This window comes from Rhinolophus sinicus, linkage group LG11 (genome assembly GCF_036562045.2).
Source record: "Rhinolophus sinicus isolate RSC01 linkage group LG11, ASM3656204v1, whole genome shotgun sequence".
Lineage (NCBI taxonomy): Eukaryota > Metazoa > Chordata > Mammalia > Chiroptera > Rhinolophidae > Rhinolophus > Rhinolophus sinicus.
The window spans coordinates 4,959,921-4,977,573 of record NC_133760.1 but is presented as its reverse complement, the minus strand read 5'-3'; the positions used below and the strand labels follow the sequence as shown (position 1 = coordinate 4,977,573).

General features: G+C 51.6%; 1 protein-coding gene and 3 non-coding genes across 12 annotated transcripts; all 4 read right to left on the bottom strand.

Annotated features, from left to right (window-relative positions):
- Positions 1–1,662: 1,662 nt before the first annotated feature.
- On the bottom strand, positions 1,663–7,334 carry LOC109452604 (Friend virus susceptibility protein 1). Of its 9 annotated transcripts, XM_074315570.1 has the most exons (5): positions 7,243–7,262; positions 6,176–6,442; positions 5,390–5,433; positions 3,412–3,446; positions 1,663–3,009 (listed from the first exon to the last, which is right to left on the bottom strand). In XM_074315570.1, the coding sequence occupies exons 2-5, from the start codon at positions 6,278–6,280 to the stop codon at positions 2,132–2,134; spliced, it is 1,062 nt and encodes a 353-aa protein (XP_074171671.1). In that variant the 5' UTR covers positions 6,281–6,442; positions 7,243–7,262; the 3' UTR covers positions 1,663–2,131. The 9 variants fall into 9 exon arrangements, with proteins under 9 accessions (XP_074171671.1, XP_019597238.1, XP_019597242.1 ...); XM_019741679.2 differs by lacking the exon at positions 6,176–6,442 and having other exon boundaries at positions 1,663–3,014; positions 7,243–7,334; XM_019741683.2 differs by lacking the exon at positions 6,176–6,442 and having other exon boundaries at positions 7,243–7,334.
- Positions 3,127–3,217, bottom strand: LOC141567785 (small nucleolar RNA SNORD88). The gene has a single exon (XR_012490614.1). It is a non-coding gene; the product is annotated as a small nucleolar RNA SNORD88 (small nucleolar RNA).
- LOC141567732 (small nucleolar RNA SNORD88) lies at positions 3,529–3,618 on the bottom strand. Its single transcript, XR_012490568.1, has one exon. It is a non-coding gene; the product is annotated as a small nucleolar RNA SNORD88 (small nucleolar RNA).
- Positions 5,504–5,595, bottom strand: LOC141567733 (small nucleolar RNA SNORD88). The gene has a single exon (XR_012490569.1). It is a non-coding gene; the product is annotated as a small nucleolar RNA SNORD88 (small nucleolar RNA).
- Positions 7,335–17,653: the final 10,319 nt, after the last annotated feature.

Here is a 17,653-nt window from a genome sequence, read left to right as displayed (position 1 = left end):
CATTTCTATTTAGCGTGTTTCTCAACAGGCATGGGAGCATGTGGTGAGGACCCGCGGGGGCCTGTATGTGGACGTGTAGCACTTGCAATGTGTGCACCTGGCGATGTAGTGCGCGTGATACGCAACAGTTGCACCTGCATGGGCCCATCTGTGGGTCATGCACTATTGACTCTCAATGCCCTAAAGAGCGATGAGGGCGGTTTTAATGCTCTCCACTGGGGGGGGGGGGGGGGGCAGATGGGGCTCAGGTCTATCTAGTGGAGGGAATTCAAGGCCTGGCTCAAAGGCTGGTCAGTAATAATCGGGAGGCTGTGTGGCTCTGGACAAGTGACTGGCCTCTCTGTGCTCCCATCTCATTTGGCACAAGACTCAAATTCATTGGACCTCACTACCCCTGAAATTAACCTCCTGGGACCAGCACAGCAGGTGTGACCGGTACCATTTTCTCAGGGCTGCGCCTAATACTACTGGCTGCCATGTGGCCAGTTAAGTTAAATAAAATGTCAACTTCAGGTCCCACTTGCATGGCCACATTTCAAGCCGTCAGCCACATGTGGCTGTCCTACTGGACAGTGCTTAAACCTACAGCACATCCAATACAAACAGCAGACCCTGTGGGGCACTGGGAGTGGGCCAGGCACGGCTCTAAGCTGGACCCGGGCTCCTGAATTCAGCCCCTCTACCCAGGAGGGGAGGCTGCACCCTCCTGGTCATGCAACACCAGGCAAACACCCCACAGAACACTGGTGAGGAAGCCAGGTGTGGAGGGGGTGCTACTAGCCACTTGGTGCCCATTAGATCAGGTAGTTAAGAGGATCAGAGGCGAGGGGGGTTGTGGCCAGAACCAAGTTACTCCCAGACACTAGGACCCTCCAAAGATCCCCTGGGTGAAACGGGGTGCAGAACCTCCCTTCTAGGCTGTGGGAGGAAAAGGGTTGGGGCTACTAGCCCTTGTCCTCACAGCCAGAGGAGCTGGGAGACGCCTCCTCCCTTAGGGCCACCAGCACAGCTTCCCGTCCACCGGGTCCCAGCATTGTGGGGCAGGGGAGTCCTGCCTGGGCCCACCAGGTAGTCTCATCAGGAACACCCATCCCTGGGGAGCCCGCAGACCCGCCCAATCCCACCCACCGTTGCCCATGGAGGCACCAGTGGTCGCAGGACCTCAAGTGGACAATAGCCACGCCCCAGAACGCCCTCTGTACTTCTTGGTCCTGGGAGGACGCCCAGCTTCTGGCTTAGAGATCCAGGGAAGACGCAAGTTCTAGCAGGTTCCCCTCTCCTGCTGCTGTGAGTGGCTCCCACAGGCCGACAAGAGCCTCCCCGGGGCTTCCATGAATGTCTCCTGCCCTGTGCCCTGGGAGGGTTCTGGGTTCAGCTCCGCACAGGGAGCTCGCCAAACACCAGTGCACATGCAGTGATGCACGCGCTGTTTAACAGGCACCCATGTGCCCAGTGCTGCGATCCAGCCTCATGAAGCTGATTCTCAGCCCCAACACCTTTCATCCAGATGTGACACAGACACTGGCCAGAGGCCACACACGCCACTAGAGAAACCAGACGGGACTGGCCATCCCTTCCCCAGGTGAGCAGACCGCAAAAGTCCCACTTTACAGGGACACGCATTGCAAAATCGTCGTTAACAGACAGACCACGACAACAGCATCCCTAAAACAACAGCGCTGTATATGCTTAAAGCATTAAGTAAAAACATTGCATTTTTTAAAAAACTGTAAGAAAAAGGGCACAAACTTCCAGATGCCTTCACGTTGTGGGCCGTGCAGGGGGTCTCCCCACTTGGCCTGTAGTGCTTTGGGGACCTGTGGGGCACAGGGGGTGGGTGCCGACCCCACCATGCCAATGGGGCTGAAATGTAACAGACTGAAACGTAACAGGCCGTGTGCTTGGGGGAGCGCTAAGGAGCTGCCATGTGCCCAGCTAGCTCACGCCCCTCCGCCAGCTGTGGCTGGTGACGCCTATGCGGTGGCCTGCCCACAGGAGGCTCAAGAGCAGAAGAGGGGTGCTTCAGCCCTCCTGGGGAGGCGCAGGGGACACTGGCCAAGGCTCTGCATCTCCACTCCCAGGTGCCGGGTGCCCTGGAGGGGTATCTAGCCTCCTCCCCGCTCCTAGGATCCTAGTCGTGGTGCATGGGCAGCTCCTCCCCACAGGCCTGGTCAGAATAGGGGGGCGGCGGGGGCTGCTCCTCCCCCAGCATGTAGGCTGGGTGGCAACGGCTGCGCTTGGCCTCTTTGATGTACAGCTCCAGGAGGACCTTGGTGGGCTGCTTGTCCACCCTCTCCTTGGGCACGCCGTGGCTCAGGAGCCAGCCCATGAGGTCCTTGCGCGTCGGATTGGGCCCCAGCATGAGCTTGGCACGGCCTGGCTGGCTGTGGCGCCAGAGCAGGCCGACGTCGGCAATGGTCTGGATCTCTATCACCGCCTCCAGCACTGTCATGCCTTTGACCAGCAGGCTGACCAGCGACAGCCGCAGCTCGGAGGGCGCAGCTGTCAGCAGGCGCCGCTGCAGGCCCTGTGTGAAGGGCATGTCCTCTGGTGCCGGCAAGGGTGCCTGCTCCGGCACGGGAGGTGAGGCCGGCTCGCGATAGATCCACTCGAGCATGCCCAGCTCGCGCACCAGCCGGATGCCCTCCTCCATGGTGGTCCAGGGCCGGAAAGGCAGCTCAGTGGCCTCGAAGTGCACGAAAGACTCCCAGCGCTGACGCCAGGCCAGCAGCAGCCAGCTGAGCAGCGTCTTGCAGCCGCCCCGCAGGCCCTTGCAGTGGTAGTTGAAGATGGCGTCGCCTGTCAGGTCGCCCAGCAGCGCCAGCTCCCCAGAATTCAGGGCCAGGGCCGAGCCCCCCTGGTCATACACCCGCAGGATCCAGCTGATCATGAGCTCATTGGGGTTCTGCTTGAAGCGCCGCGAGATGGCCAGGAGCTCGGTGTACGTGTAGTAGCGGTCGCCCCGCCCCATCGGGTTGAGCGCCAGGGCTCTCTCGGCCATGGTGATGGCTGCCCTGGCAGGGAACAGGAGGAAGGCTGAGGGGTGCTGCCTCAGCAGCTACAGGGAAGGACACAGAGGCAGCAGGTGGGGGAGACAGCTACACGACCCCAGCACCTCCCCAGTAGGGGCCCCTCAGACCCCCGGGTGTCAAAGGTCCCGGGGGGCACCGTGTCCTCATGGGAGATCAGAGCCCAGTGCTGGACATCATGGGGGCCCCAAGTACGTCCCTTTTAGGACCGCTGACACAGGATGTCTCACTGCAAACCCCCCAGCTCCTCCTTTATCCCCCCCACCCCCTCACTCCACAGGGCTACTGTAAAGGCTCAGCCTGTACTCAGCACCTGCCTTTCCATGATTACCGTAACCCACACGTTCTGTAACTATAAATGGGGCACCTCTTCTCTTCTTACCGAGGGATGGGGCTGTTGACACGTGGAGGCTCCACCTGCAGACAGGGAGGAGGGGAAGGGAAGGTTGGTGGGGTGCAGGGCAACCACAGCGCCGCCATCCCTCCCTCCACAGAGCCAGGGCCCCTCAGACCCCCGGGTGTCAAAGGTCCCGGGGGGCACCGTGTCCTCAGGGAGATCAGAGCCCAGTGCTGGACATCATGGGGGCCCTGGCAGCCTTGCGCACCTTCCCCAGGACCCAGAATCACTGGCCTGCAGTCCTAAGGGAGGTGACCCAGACAAGAACCGAAACTCCAGGCAGGAGAAACAAGCACTACGTGGCCCCTGGGCTGCCAAGAGGCAAGCTCCCACTGCCTGCCTTCTGCCAACACCCCCCTCCCCGCCAGCTCCCCACGGCCACCCCTCAGCGCTTGTCCCTTCTTGTATGAGCTGCAGCAACTGACCTAAGCCTCCACACCGGAAATTGGGAAGATTCACCAGGCAGACAGGCTGTTAGCAGGATCCAAGGTGAAGAAGGGCCCCCTACTTCCGTTCAGCTCCAAGGCACAGCCCTGCACCTGCTCTGCAGGTGCCCCAGGCCCTCTCCACCCCTGCAACTCTCCAAAGCCTCCAGCTCTGCCCGAGCTCTGGAGTCCAACTGCCGGGGCACGAGTCCTGTCACTACTCCTTGTTCTGTCATCCGGCTGCACCAGAACCTTCTGTGAACTAGGGAAAGGTCATACACCTGTCCTCGGACCGGGGGAGGGTTTGGCATGTTAATCCTCCCAGTACTTAGATGTGACGAGCATTCCCTAGCTGAGCTACTATGTAATAAGCAGAAACCCTTAAATCGAACTATTTAAATTTAAATAAAATTTAAGAATCCAGTTCCATTGCCCTTGCCACATTTCAAGTACTTGAGAGCCACACATGGCCAGTGGCTACCAGACTGGACAATGCAGAAGGGACCGTTTCCATCTTGGCAGTTCTGTTGGACCAGGCCGCCTTAGAAATCAATAGATGTTCTGTGGCCCTTAGGTCTTCCACAGCCTGCCATCAACTTTCTGCCCTCTTCTCACCACCCTCACAGCCCTGCCCACCAGGCACCTTCCCTCTCAGATGAACAGGAACGTCCAGAACCCTGCAGAGGACGCCCTGGGCAAAGAGCATCAGCCCCTCAGAAAGCCTCAGGTGACCCGAAATCTCACTCCCCCTCTACGGAAAGCAGCTTCTCCCAAAAGGGCTTCTCAGCAAGAGCGGAAACCACCGAGAATCCCAGAGAACACACTTTCCGTCCCATTTTACGCAGCCACTGTTCTGTTTCTGACATCCAGGGAACAGAGAAAAACCCTCCTAGAGGTGGACATGTATCCAGGCCCATTTTCTGATTTAGGTTTTTGAAACACTTGTGAAACCTTCTCCAGATATAATGTGTTATTTTTAACAAGGGCTATTGTGTCAATGAATGGTAGCTTTCATAACTGTATCAGTTTATATGCACATGATTCATGGGACGCTGTCTCAGCTTTGCTGAGACAGTGAATGTATCCAGTCTACAAAATCTGCAGTGAGTGACAATGCTGCCAGCCACTCTCTTTTCTTCCGAGTTTGAAAATTAGACTTCTGATTAGTCCTTTCCTCTGAAACCCAAATTGACGTCGATGTCTTCCTTTCACAGCCTGTGTATTCCATTTTAGTCAACCCTTCCTTCCCTTTGAAGGCAGGAAACATCACGCCCCCCACCCAACTGTGCAGAGGACTCCTACTCACTTGCTCCTGATGTGTTGTGCCTGCTCTAGACACAAAAACAGGCTCAGGAGTGCAACCACCAGACTGACGCCTCCAAGCCCACAAACAGCAGAGCTGGGATTTATATCTAAACCCCAAGCACACCGTCGGCATATAAATAAGGTCCCAGGGATATGTGATGCGACGTCACTCAAAACGTGGGTGTGAGATTCTAGACTTGGGTGGGTCAGCGAGTGGGAGAAAAGGTTCTTACCAAGATGGGGTGGTAGTGGGTGGCCCCTTGGCTTGAAGAGACACCTGTAACACAGGAAGGACTTGGTGAGGGTGGGCGAAGAAACAGTCTGGGGGTCCAGAGAACATCAAACCAGGACCCCTCAGGCCCCCAAGTATCACAAGGTCCTGGGAAGCACTGCATTCTCAGGGTTGATTGGAGCCCAGTGCTGGACACCATAGGAGCCCCAGTCCCTCTGCAAGCAGGTCCCAAGGCCACTCACCCTCAGGGACAGAGGCCAAGCTAACAGCACTTAGAGACTGGAAAACATTAGGGTGACAGTAGCATTGTCATTAAGAAGAAAATGTTATTTTAGGAACATAAACAGTAACTATTTTGGCTCAAATAAATTTACTTTCAAAACACTAAACGCAAAGACAGCAAGCAAGGTGAAATGCTACAACTATTAAGCTTATGTCTATTTCCTGTATGTTTGAAGATTTCAGTAATAAAAAGTAAAAAGGGGCATGAAGAAAATACATGGGGCAATGATGAAAGAGAACGTGTCAATTATGAATGGATGTGGAAAAAATCCTTCCCCTTTGACATGGCAACAGTGAGGACGAAGTCAATGGTTTTGCAGGTGGTTGCCTGAAGGAATTCAACTAGAGGTGATTCTAGATGGGTCGTAGTGGGGAGACGGGAAATAAGCTCAATGCCTACAGGCGGGGCTCCTTTACAGGGGAGTAGCACTGCTCAGCAGCCAGGCAACCGAAGTCCTAGGAGACTTGAAGCACCGATTAACCCAGAAGTAACGTTTAACGTAACTGATATTTGGAGTGACGGTGTCAAAAATGACTCCTGAAGGGCAGCCGATGGCTCAGTTGGTTGGAGCTCGAGCTCTGAACAAGGTTGCCAGTTTGATTCCCACATGGGCCAGTGAGCTACACCCTCCACAACTAGATTGAAGACAATGAGCTGCCGCTGAGCTCCCGGTGGGGTGGCTGGATGGCTCAGTTGGTTAGAGCGTGAGCTCTTAACAACAAGGTTGCAGGTTCAATTCCCGCATGGGATGGTGGGCTGCGCCCCCTGCAACTAAAGATTGAAAAAAAACGGTGACTGGACGTGGAGCTGAGCTGCGCTCTCCACAACTACACTGAAGGACAACGACTTGGAGCGGATGGGCCCTGGAGAAACACAGTTCTCCAATATTCCCCAATAAAACAAAACAAACAAAAAAAATGATTCCTGAAGGTGAACAAAGTCCCACGTTTACTTTCTCCTAAGACCATTCCTATCTGCTTCTCAGAAACAACCCAGTAATTCACTTGAGACCCCACTCCTACTTATTCCTTGGTGACTCCTGAGACCTTGTCGCTACCTCCCCCAGAGTCTGTGCTCTAGGTTGCAAAAAATGCCAGCCGCCTAGAATTGAAGAAACAAGAGCGATGTCCTAAGGAAAGCATGTGTAGCTAGCTTCTGGTGGAAAATCTCTGAAAAAAATGTCACACGCGCCCTCCCCACCCCGCCCACCAAGAAAGATGGACAAAATGGCGGAGGTCTGCGACGTAGGCAGCAGAAATGGCGCAGCCTGTGCAGACAAAGAAGGGCTAGGACAGCCCCAGCGGCCCCCGTTCGCTCCAGCGGCAGGAGCCCTCCCAACCCTGAGGACTCCCAAAGAGCCAACACCCTCTGCAGCCGCCAGCCCGGCCTAGCGGGAAACCCCCAGGCTCGCCTCCTCCGAGCGGGCGCCGGGCCTTTACAAAGGCCGTGACCCCATCCACGCGACAACGTGGCCGCTGCCATATCCCCCGGCACCTCATCACACGCGCGGCCCACATCTCAAAGCCCCATCACACAGACAGAAAGAAGCCAAACGGCTGAGAAGAACTCACCACACCCTCACTCCCTCCAAAGCTTGCGCGGGTTGCCTCGCGTCCTATTTTATACCGCGCGCCGCTCGCAAGGCCCGCCCTCCGCCAGTCCGGGCTCCGCCCCGAGACATCTATTATACGCGCCAATTCTGGAAACCCAGCTTTGGCGCTTGGGAAAGGGAATAATGCCTGGTCCCATTAAATCTTCCTGAACAGGCAAAGAGACATTGTCCCTGAGGGAGGAGAAAAGGAAGCAAGGAAATACAGTGTCCGTTGTCCTATCATGCGCGTCAGGCAATTCTGTGGATGGCCCCAAAGGCGGGCAGTGAAGGGGAAGGACCCCGAGTGGGGGCGTGGCCAGAAAGGGAAGCAACCGGAATTGCCAGCGCGGCAGCCGCTGGAGCTGTGGCTGAAGGGGCGGGGCCGACCCAGACGAAGTCCCAGCTGCAGAGTGAGAGGCGGGGCCAGAGCTGACATTGACAGGCGGTGTTCTAGGAAAGCGCCCGCGCGGCGCAGAATTGGAGGCCGAACCTCCGCGGTGAGAGGCGGGACCGGAGCCTAGAGTCCCGGCGGGAAGGCTGGTCTTTGGTTCTGGCGGAGGCGGGGGCTGGGGGGCCTGAACTATGGGGTTCAAGAGAGGCGGGGCTGGGGACAGGAATCCTGGGGCTGAGGGAGGACTGGATTTGAGGCTCACTTTCTGGTTTAGATTGTGGAGGACCTGGGGGCTTAGGTTCTTGGTAGGGTTGGAGATCTAAGGTGTGTCTTTCAATTGTCATGATGGTAAAAAATTTTTTCAAATATAAAAAACACACGTCTCTATTCCAAACGTACTCACCAGAGGTTGCCACTGTCAACCGTATTTGGTGTGAACTCTGTCAAGCGATGGCTGTTGGTGCTAGTTCAACGCCAACAGGAATCCCCAATTTGGGATGCATTGAAGAAGGAAACTTTATTCAGTGTAAACAGCTCAACTGTGATACAGCACGGCTATGAGAACAGCACGGCTGTGGAATAGCTCAGTAGTGTTAACGCTCAATTATGAAGCAGCACGGCTGTGAGACAGCAGAGCTGTGAGGTGGCCCTGGGGCCAGGCCCCTCTCCTGCCAGGCAGCTCTGCTCTGCTTTGGTCTGGCCAGACGTCTCTGGTGTTTCAACTCCCGGCTTTCAGCTCCAGCTAATGTGAAAAGGGAAAGTGTGAGCCTGTTTCTGTTCCATTACAGAGAACAAACTGATGGTTGTCAGATGGAAGGAGGGTTGGGGGGCTGTGTGTAGGGAAGATGTTGAAGAAAATTTGCCTTCATTGGCTGATGTGAACTTTTGTCTGTTAGTTTTTGTTCCTTTGTTCCCCCACATGAGAGACTGCATGTGGGGTTCCCTCCTGTCAGAGAGTGCACGTGAGGTATTGGTTAGCTTAGGGTTAAGAAAATTTCCCCCTCGTCTTGTTCAGTAGGAGAGATATAGGAGGGTGTTGCTTTCTGTCTGTTTTGTCCACATCAGCAGATGAGGTGGACAAGTAACTAAGTTATATCAGACTGATGTGACAGGCACGTTGCCAGGCTTTGGAAGGCCTTGGGGGGATAGTCCCAGGCGAGAACAGCAGGTGTTGTTTGTCTGAATGAACTGGCCCTTCAGCCGGATAAGCAATGGATAAGCAATATTCTTATCACAGTCACTGCTGGACCCTCCCAGAACTGGCCATTCCCTGAGGGGGAGGCAGGAACAAAGAGCTTGGCTCTAAGGTACATCTGAAAAAATATGTAAGACAGACCTCAGTTGGCAGTGAAAAAAAAAATTTCATCTTTTGTCATTGGTGATTCTTCATTCTAACATTTTTGGAAACTTCCAGCAATGTGCAGCTTACACCACCAGGAGATGCCGTGACTTCCAACCACAGACCTGGTGAGGTCTGGCTGGTTCCCGACCTCTCCAGTGTTGTTCCACACCAGTGTTGTTCCCCATGGTTAGCATTCTTGAGAACTTGTTAGCATTTTGGAAACTTGTATGCAGCTTGCAGCTTGCAGCAGTGGGAGACACCTAAGCTCTCCCAGCCGAAGACCTGGCAAGGTTTTCATACCTGACCTTTCCACTGTTGTTTCCCCACAGTTTGGTGAGCTTGTGGCATCTACTGTAATAGTTACTATCCTATAGAGTTTATTACTTCATTTAAATACTCCTTATTGATGTTGTTTGTGTATTTAGCCAAGTGATTTTTGATCAATAGTAAACATATGTTGAGATCTCTTAAATTTATATATGTGTATATTCCTTTAGCATGACATTGTTATCAATGTATATAGTTTAGTCTTAACAGCCTTTCTGGCATTAGCACATTCTATTAATTGCCTTTGTCTTTTGCTATTGCATATTGCTAAATAAATTGATTAGATATTGCTAAATAAATTCATTAGTCCCACTGTAGCGTGTCCTCCTCTTTCTTTTCCCCACTGGTCATTACACTGGGCAAAAAAGGTGAAGGGCTTAATAAGTACAAATTGGAAGTTACAGAATAGTGACGGAGATGTAAAGTACAGCATAGGGAATACAGTCAATAATATTGTAGTAACTATTTATGCTGCTGGGGGGTATTAGACTAATCAGGGGATCACTTTGTAAATTATATGAATGTCTAACTACTGTGCTGTATACCTGAAACTAATATAAAATAATATTGAATGTCAACTATAATTGAAAAAAATTTAAAAAGTATTAGGTTGGTGCAAAAGTAATTGTGGTTTTTGCAATTATTTTTAAACTTTTAAACCACAATTACTTTTTTTAAAATAATTTGGAATGTTTTATTTTAAACTTTGTATAGATGGTGTCATACAGTATTTGATATTTTTTAAATGTGTTTTTTCCAGGACCTATCAGCTCCAAATCAAGTAGTTGTTTCAACTTAGTTGTGGGGGACGCAGCTCACAGTGGCCCATGTGGGGATCGAACCAGCAAACTTGGTATTATGAGCACCACGCTCTAACCAATTGAGCTAACCAGCCAGTCCCCACAATTACTTTTGCACCAACCTAATAAAAGTTCAAAAATGAGAAAAGGGAAAGTGTGTTCTCTGAGCTAGAGGAGAGCTGACTTATAGAGACAGAAGTTCCTGCCCCGGTCTCTGATTGGCCTGTCCTCATGCAACTGAGGACCCCAAATCCTTACAGTTTGATTGTGCCAAAAGGCACTATCCTGATTGGGCAATGAAGATGATGGCGCTATAGCTGCGCAGCTCTGATAGGACAGGGAAAGCCTCAGTCCTGTTGGTTGAAATACAATTCCAGGAACTCCTCTTTATAAGGGTTCACTCAGATGACAGAAACACAATGGAGGCAGGCAGTTCAGTGTGGGAGGCATGCAATTCAGTGCAGGCTTTTCTCTGAAGTGCAGTTTGTGTTAGAGGCCCCTGTTTAGAAACAGCTGCTAGTTTCTGCTTTTAAATTTGAGCCCACTTAGCTACCAGGAGCCCTTCTCAGTAGTATCTTCTTTCTCAGGGTTCACAATTCTTTACTTTATGGCTACACACACACACACACACACACACACACACACACACACACACACTTGTATTCCCCTGTGTGGATAGAACACTTTTTGTTTAGCTGGCTCCCCTGGTCATTTGGGTTGTTTTTCTTCCTTCTCGTGGGAGCCTCCTCCCGTGAAGGCTGTGGTTTGAAGTGAAAGGAAGAGATGCAAACTCCTCTCTTAAGAAAATTAAGCATTTCCTACCCTGTCTTCATGCTGAGTAAAGCCAAGTCCTCACTGTGGCCGCATGGCCGAGAGTGATCTGGCTCCTGTTCCCTCGCCTTCCTCTCTCTCTCCCTTGCTCAGTCTACACTGGCACGTTGGTTTCCCTGGTCTTCCTGGAACCTGCCAAGGTCATTTGTACTTCAGGACTTTTGCATTTGTTGTTCCTTCTACCTGGAACTCTTCCCACAATTTAACTCCATGGCTGTCTTCCTCTCTTTAGTCCTGTCTCTGCTCAGATCTCACCTTAGCATAGAGCCCCACCCCTTCGTTCTATTTAACAGGCACCCTCCTTCCTAGACTAGTCTCCCTTACCCCCTTCATTTCTCTTCATAGCACTTATCCCTTAACACAGCTCTTTGCTTGGGAGCGCATTTTTTTTATCTCTTGGCTGAAGTGTCAGTTCCATAAAAACAAGGATTTGTGTCCAGTTTAATCACTGCTATAGATCCAGTGTCTGGCACATAGTTGCAGCTCAATCTGTGTTAAAAATGAACAAATTTGAGGGCCTTTTGTGGGAGACAAAAGGAATGATTATAGTAGCAACACTTAAAGAGCACATACTATGGACCAGGTGTTATGTTAAACTCTGTCTAGATTGAAGTACTGTCATTATCTCCATTGTACAGATGAGGACACTAAAAGCCGGATGAGTTCAACACCTTGCCACAGGTCACAGAGCTAGTAAGTGGCTGAGCCTAGACTCAAAACCTGGCAGCTTAACCACTGTGTGAGAGGGAGATAGATGGCACCTCCAGGTTGGGGCACTGCAGGGGGGCCCAGGCAATGATATGACATTGTACTTGAGTTTCGAACCTACTCTAGGCAGTAAATGACGCTCTGTTAGCCCTAACTCATCTGCAAAAGTCTGCTACTGGGGGACTTTGGGGAGAAGAAAGAAGTGGTGGTGGCAGGAGCTTCTGGTCAGGGCAGGAGGTGAAGTGTGGGTGCAAGGGCAAGTTTGCCTCAGAAGGCAAAATATTGGGCAGGGCTCAAAAGTAAAGGATGAAGCTCAAAGTGCTTGGGGGAGAACCAGCTATTCGATAAACATTTCTTGAGCACCATCTGTATGCCAAGACCACTGTGCTTTGAGTCTGTTTCCCTCGAGTCCCTTCCCTCACCGATCCCTCAACACCGGAGAGCCCAACGGATGGCCCCAAAGAGGGATGGCAGTTCCACAGAACACTTACAAGGTACTGAACTAACAGAATATTCTGGGCAAAAACACAGATTATTTAAAAATACAGATGATTAATCTGAATGGGGGGAATTCAGAGGGGACTGAAAAAGGACTGACTCTTGTGGGTGTGGGCGCTGGAGAGCCGGGTTGTCAGAGCTGTGGGAGCAGTCCAGAGGAAGAGTCATTCCCGTGTTCTAAGTCCAGATGGCCTGGACCGCCAGGATGGACCAGAAATTCATGTAGTTAAGGTAGGAAAAGAAACCTGGGGGGAGGAAGAGAGCAGAGGGGGTGAGACGCAGAGTTCACCATCTCATCCCATTCCTCTCCCCAAGCCCAACCACATCCCCTACCCTGTCCCCAAACCCATCCCTAAACCAAATTCAACCCTATTCCCTACTCTGTCCCCAACCCATTTCCTAACTCAAACCCAACTCTTTCCACAATTCCATCTCATCCCCTACCCTGTCCCCAAACCCAACACCATTCCCTTCACTGCCCCCACCCCATTTCCTGACCCAACCCCAACCCCATCCTCATCTCAGACCAGTCATCAGGAAGAAGAAGCTGCCAATCCATGCCAGGTAGAAGCTGTGCCCCAGGCTGTAGGTCATGCCTTCCTGTAGGAACTCTTGGGCCTGCATCAGGTAGAACAGGACACCCAGGATCATGTTGGCCCCTGCATGAGAACAGGTGTTAGCAGGCTGGGCAGCCGGTGTGTGAAGACCCCTGGCCATATTTGTGTGGCTGCCTGGCTCTTACTCAGTATTTTCCCACTTTCTTTCACCTCCCTCTACCTCTGCTCACAAGCAGGATAATAGGCTCCTGACAACATCATGGTAGACAAGGTTGGAAGTGCAAGTCTTGATCTTTGACTAGGCAACAGTGGTGTCTAAAGCCACAGGCTTTGGGGCCAACCAACTGGAGCTCCTGCCTCTGCCTCCCACATTAGGGCAGCCACCTCACCTCTCTGAGCCTCAGTTCCCTCATCTGTAAAGTGGGCACAATCATAGGAACCATCTCTTTGGGCTGTCATGAGTTACTGAGATTGGCACATTTCCTGGCACACAGTGAGCCCTTGAGAATCGAGATTGATTATTATCATTATATTGCATCCTTAATTTAGGGCTTCTGGAGCAGTGGATAAGGAAATCAGTCATTCTGGATATTTTAACTGTATGTTGAAATGACATGAATTAAAAATAATTTGTGGAAAGGAAAATACTTTTTTTTTTCAGGTAGTGAAGTATTGCATAATTTTTGCTTTATGTTATTGAAAAATAGGAAGTGTTTTCCATTTAATTAAAAAGGAGAGTGGGCAGAAACGATTTTCTTATAGAAAAATGGCCTAGTTTAGATGACATAAAACTGAGGTGTTTTCTACCCTATGTACCTAAACAATCAGGAAGAACTAACAGACAAACTGAGCAAATATCATTTACTAACAAGGAAATAGGAAATTGAGTGGTCTCTCTTCTTGGCCTTACTCTCACTCTCCAAGAATTTTCTCTTGATGCAACTGAGAGTTGTGGTCGATTACTACAAGAGGACATGATATCCTTCAGGTCCAAATTAAAGTGCCCTCCACTGCCTCCTTTTCTAAGAAGTGTGATTTGGATTGCAAATGGAAAACCGAACCATTCTAATCAGAATACGTAGATTTTGAGTTATGGGGGCGGGAGTATGACGATTATCATGGTATGGACATGTGCAAAGTTAGCTACCATCGAGTACCGACGTTTTCTTATTCAATCCTCATAATATCTCCACGCGGTAGGAAATTTTACCCCCACCCTATAGATGAGAAAACTGTGGCTCAGAAAGATTAAGTAGCTTGAACAAAATCACAGAGCCAGTGGGGGTGGGGAGAGGATTCGGGATGGGGCTAGAACTGGAGATGGAGTTGGGTACTGGGTAGAAGTTGAAGTTTGAGTGACAAGGAGGGAGGTTGAGGTTGAAGCTGGTGTTGGGTTGTGGCTGGGGAGGAGGATGATTGAAGATTGGTAAGAGGGTGGAGTTGGGAATGGATTAGCTTGAGTTTGAGAGTGAGGTTCACGGGTGATAGGGATGGGGTTGCAGTTAGGGTTGGGCATGAGGTCAGGTTTGAGAAGAAGATGGGGTTGGAGATGGATTGGGATTGAGTTTGAGTTTGAGGTTCACAGGTGATAGGGTTGGGTTGGATTTGGAGAATGAGTGTTGAGGAGGGTAAGGCATGGGGTTGAGTTGGGTGCAGAGATTTGTAAAGGGTTTGGGGATGGTTTGGAATTAGAGAGAAGATAGAACTGGAATGGAGGGGGAATGGGGAGGACATTATGGAAGGAGATGTGGATGAACTTGAGATTTGTTGATGATAAAGATGGGAGGTGAAATTGGGGCTGGTTTGGGGGCTGGAGATGGGGTTAGATTGGAAGCTGGTATTTTTTATTGGAATGGTTGGAGATTTGGAGGGAGATCGGTTTAGGATTGGGGCCGAAGGTGTGCAATGGGATGGGATTGGAATGTAGTGGGGAGGAGATTGGGCATCATGACAGGCACTGGGCAAGGTGTGCCTGGCTTCGGTGTTCCTGAAGGAAGGATCTCAGCGCCATGCCTGTCAAGATGCTGAGGATGACGTTGGAGAAGTCCAGCATGGGCAGGTTGGAGCTGGTGAAGAAGATGATGTTGATGAGCATCATGAGAAGGCAGACGCTGGTGATGCTGGCAAAGAGGAGGAAGGCCCAGGCAAAGTCCAACAAATCTGTGGGAAGGAAGGATAGCATGTAGGTGAGGATGAGCATAAGGCAGTGAGGATGGTCCTGGGGCAGTGAGGACCATTCTGGGGAAGGGAGGAGGATCCAAGTGTAGTGAGGACCATCGCGGAGATGAGAGGACAAACCCCGGGGCAGTCAGGACCACCCAAGGGAAGGCAGGAAGGGGTCCCTAGGACAGAGGAGAGGTGAATCCCAGGAAAGGTGACCCTAGGGCAGGCCTTACAAGCGTTCCGGTCGTACTCATATAGGCAGGAGATGTCACGGCACCGCACAAAGAAGATGGTGTCGATGGGGATGTTCCGAGGGCCAGCAGGGTCTCCAGGGGCTGTCAGTGGCACGTGGAAGTGGATCCAGGACTGGCCCAGACAGATGAGACCGATGATCACCATGCCAACTACACTCAGCAGGAGGCTCAGCTTTCGGCTGATCTTCTTGGCCTGGTACAGCAGCTGCCAGCCCACGGGCAGCCGTGCAAGTCTGCGTCTACACCTGCGGCAGATCGCCCACCACCACTGTCAACACTGAGTCCAGCCGCCCAGCCCAGTCACCCCAGCTCCAGCTGCCAAACCCTGTCCCAATCTAGGCTTCAGACTCTTTTTTATGTCCATCTTCCATGCCCTGTATCCCCCAGGCCCTGCCACCCCCAAATTTAGTCCCCAGGTGGAGTCACATGTCCAACCTCTGTGCCACTCAGGGCCAGCCTTCAGGTCCAGCTTCCAAGCCCTATCACAGCTAGGTCCAGCCTCCACACTTTGATATACCAGCCATGTTTCTGGTCCCTGACCTTTGACAGCTGCCTCTCCCCCAAAATTCTAGCCCAGAATCTGTCCTCTTGCCTGGACCCCTGCCTCTCACCTGATAGAATCAGCTTCCACTGAGTTGCCTGACTGTATGCTGTCTGCAGTATACTCATTGAGTTGGGAGCTGTCCAAAGACCTTTTGAAATTATCAGAAGTCCAGATAACTGTTTCAGAGCTTTTGGAGCTTTTGTTACTGGCCTCAGGGCTGTGAGAAGTTGCAGAGGGGACACCGACTTTGGCCCGGATTGGTGACTTAGTGGTTAAGTATTGGTGAACACTTAAGTGGTGACTCCAAGTTTTTGGTAGTTGGTCTTGGAAACTAAAGTGACTAGTAGAGGCAACTGATTCTATATTAATCAGGGGGATGTGAGTAAATAATGGAGGACTTTGGACATTAAAGTGGCGAGTTTTGAAAATTGATGAAACATCTCGGGTACCGAAATGGCAACTGTAGGTAGCTGAGGATGTGTCTTGGCTACTGGCCAAGTGACTGCTGATAATGGATGATGTATCCTCAGGGCTGACCTGGAGGTAGCTGTTAATGGATGGTATCTCTTGGATACTAAGTAGGTGGCTGTTGCTACTGGATGGTATCTCTTGGATACTCACCCGGCGAGTGTGGATAACGGGTGGTTCTTGGATACTCTCCCGGCGAGTGTGGATAACAGGTGGTTCTTGGATACTCTCCCGGCGAGTGTGGATAACGGGTGGTTCTTGGATACTCACCCGGCGAGTGTGGCTAATGGGTGGTTCTTGGATACTCACCCGGCGAGTGTGGCTAATGGGTGGTTCTTGGATACTCACCCGGTGACTGTGGATAATGGGTGGAGGGTCTTGGACACTGACCCTGGGCCTGTCGGTAACTGTCAAATGGTCTTGAGTCTTCTTTTGAGTGTTGTTTTTGGGAGCTTCTGGAAGGAAATCTGACTGGGTGCTCTTATGGTCAGATGCGGACATCTGGGACACGTGGAGGTACAGGGCAATGTCAGTCCCCAGAGGCACTCAATGGCCTGCCAATTGCCTCAGCCTTTCTTTCCAGGTATCTCTATGGCCACTTAGAAGTACTATGGTCTCTCTCCGGGGTTCAGCTCTGTCTCTTGGGGTCTGGATTTCTCTGTCCCGTCTTCAGTGTTTCTGGATCCCCCCTACTGTCCACAGGCAGGCCTCAGGGCTTCAGTCTGGCCTGCAGCTGGGGCCAGGGAAAGGTTCTATGACAGTTAGAGAGGTTCCAGGAAGTTGGGACGTTGGCCATGGACTCATACTCCACACTAGATCTGTGTGAGTGACATGGGGGTTGGGGCTGTGTCCAGGTGGGTTCAGTGTTGGGGTTGGACAGGGTCAGGATTGGGTCAAGAGGTCATGGCTGGGTCAGAGAGGTGTCAAGACAGAGCCAGGGTGGAATGGGGGGTAGGGAGCAATTTCAGGACAGAGACAACAGGGTCAGAGAGGGGCCAGAATAGGGTCAGGACTAGGCAGGGCTGAGTCACCAGCATCTCTGAGATCAGTTCTTACAGTTTCTGGAGGACCTGATATTTGAATTTATAATTTCTTTTTCCTACTTGCCCCATAACCCTGCCAGAGCCATCTCTGAATCCAATTCATCCCTTTATTGCCTTTTCAAGTTCCATGTCTCGTGTCTGCTTTCTCTCTCTCTCTCTCTCTCTCTCTCTCCCTCCTTCCTTCCCTCCCTTTCTCTGAGGCTACAATCCACAGCTTGAGAAGGATGAGGGAAACAGCAGTTTGAAAGTCCGTACTCCTGACAGGAAAAGATGCAACAGAATGATGCCAGTGGACCCAGGTCCCCAGAACTCTATTCTTTCCCAGCGGGCCTGAACTATACCTGGGAGGAGGACAGAAAGTTCATCCTGCGAGGCTGGTCTCTTGTCTTCAGCATCCTGGCCACCGTGATGGTGCTCAGTGTGGTGGATGGGCGCATGGCCTATGTGCAGGGTTCCTACACTGGC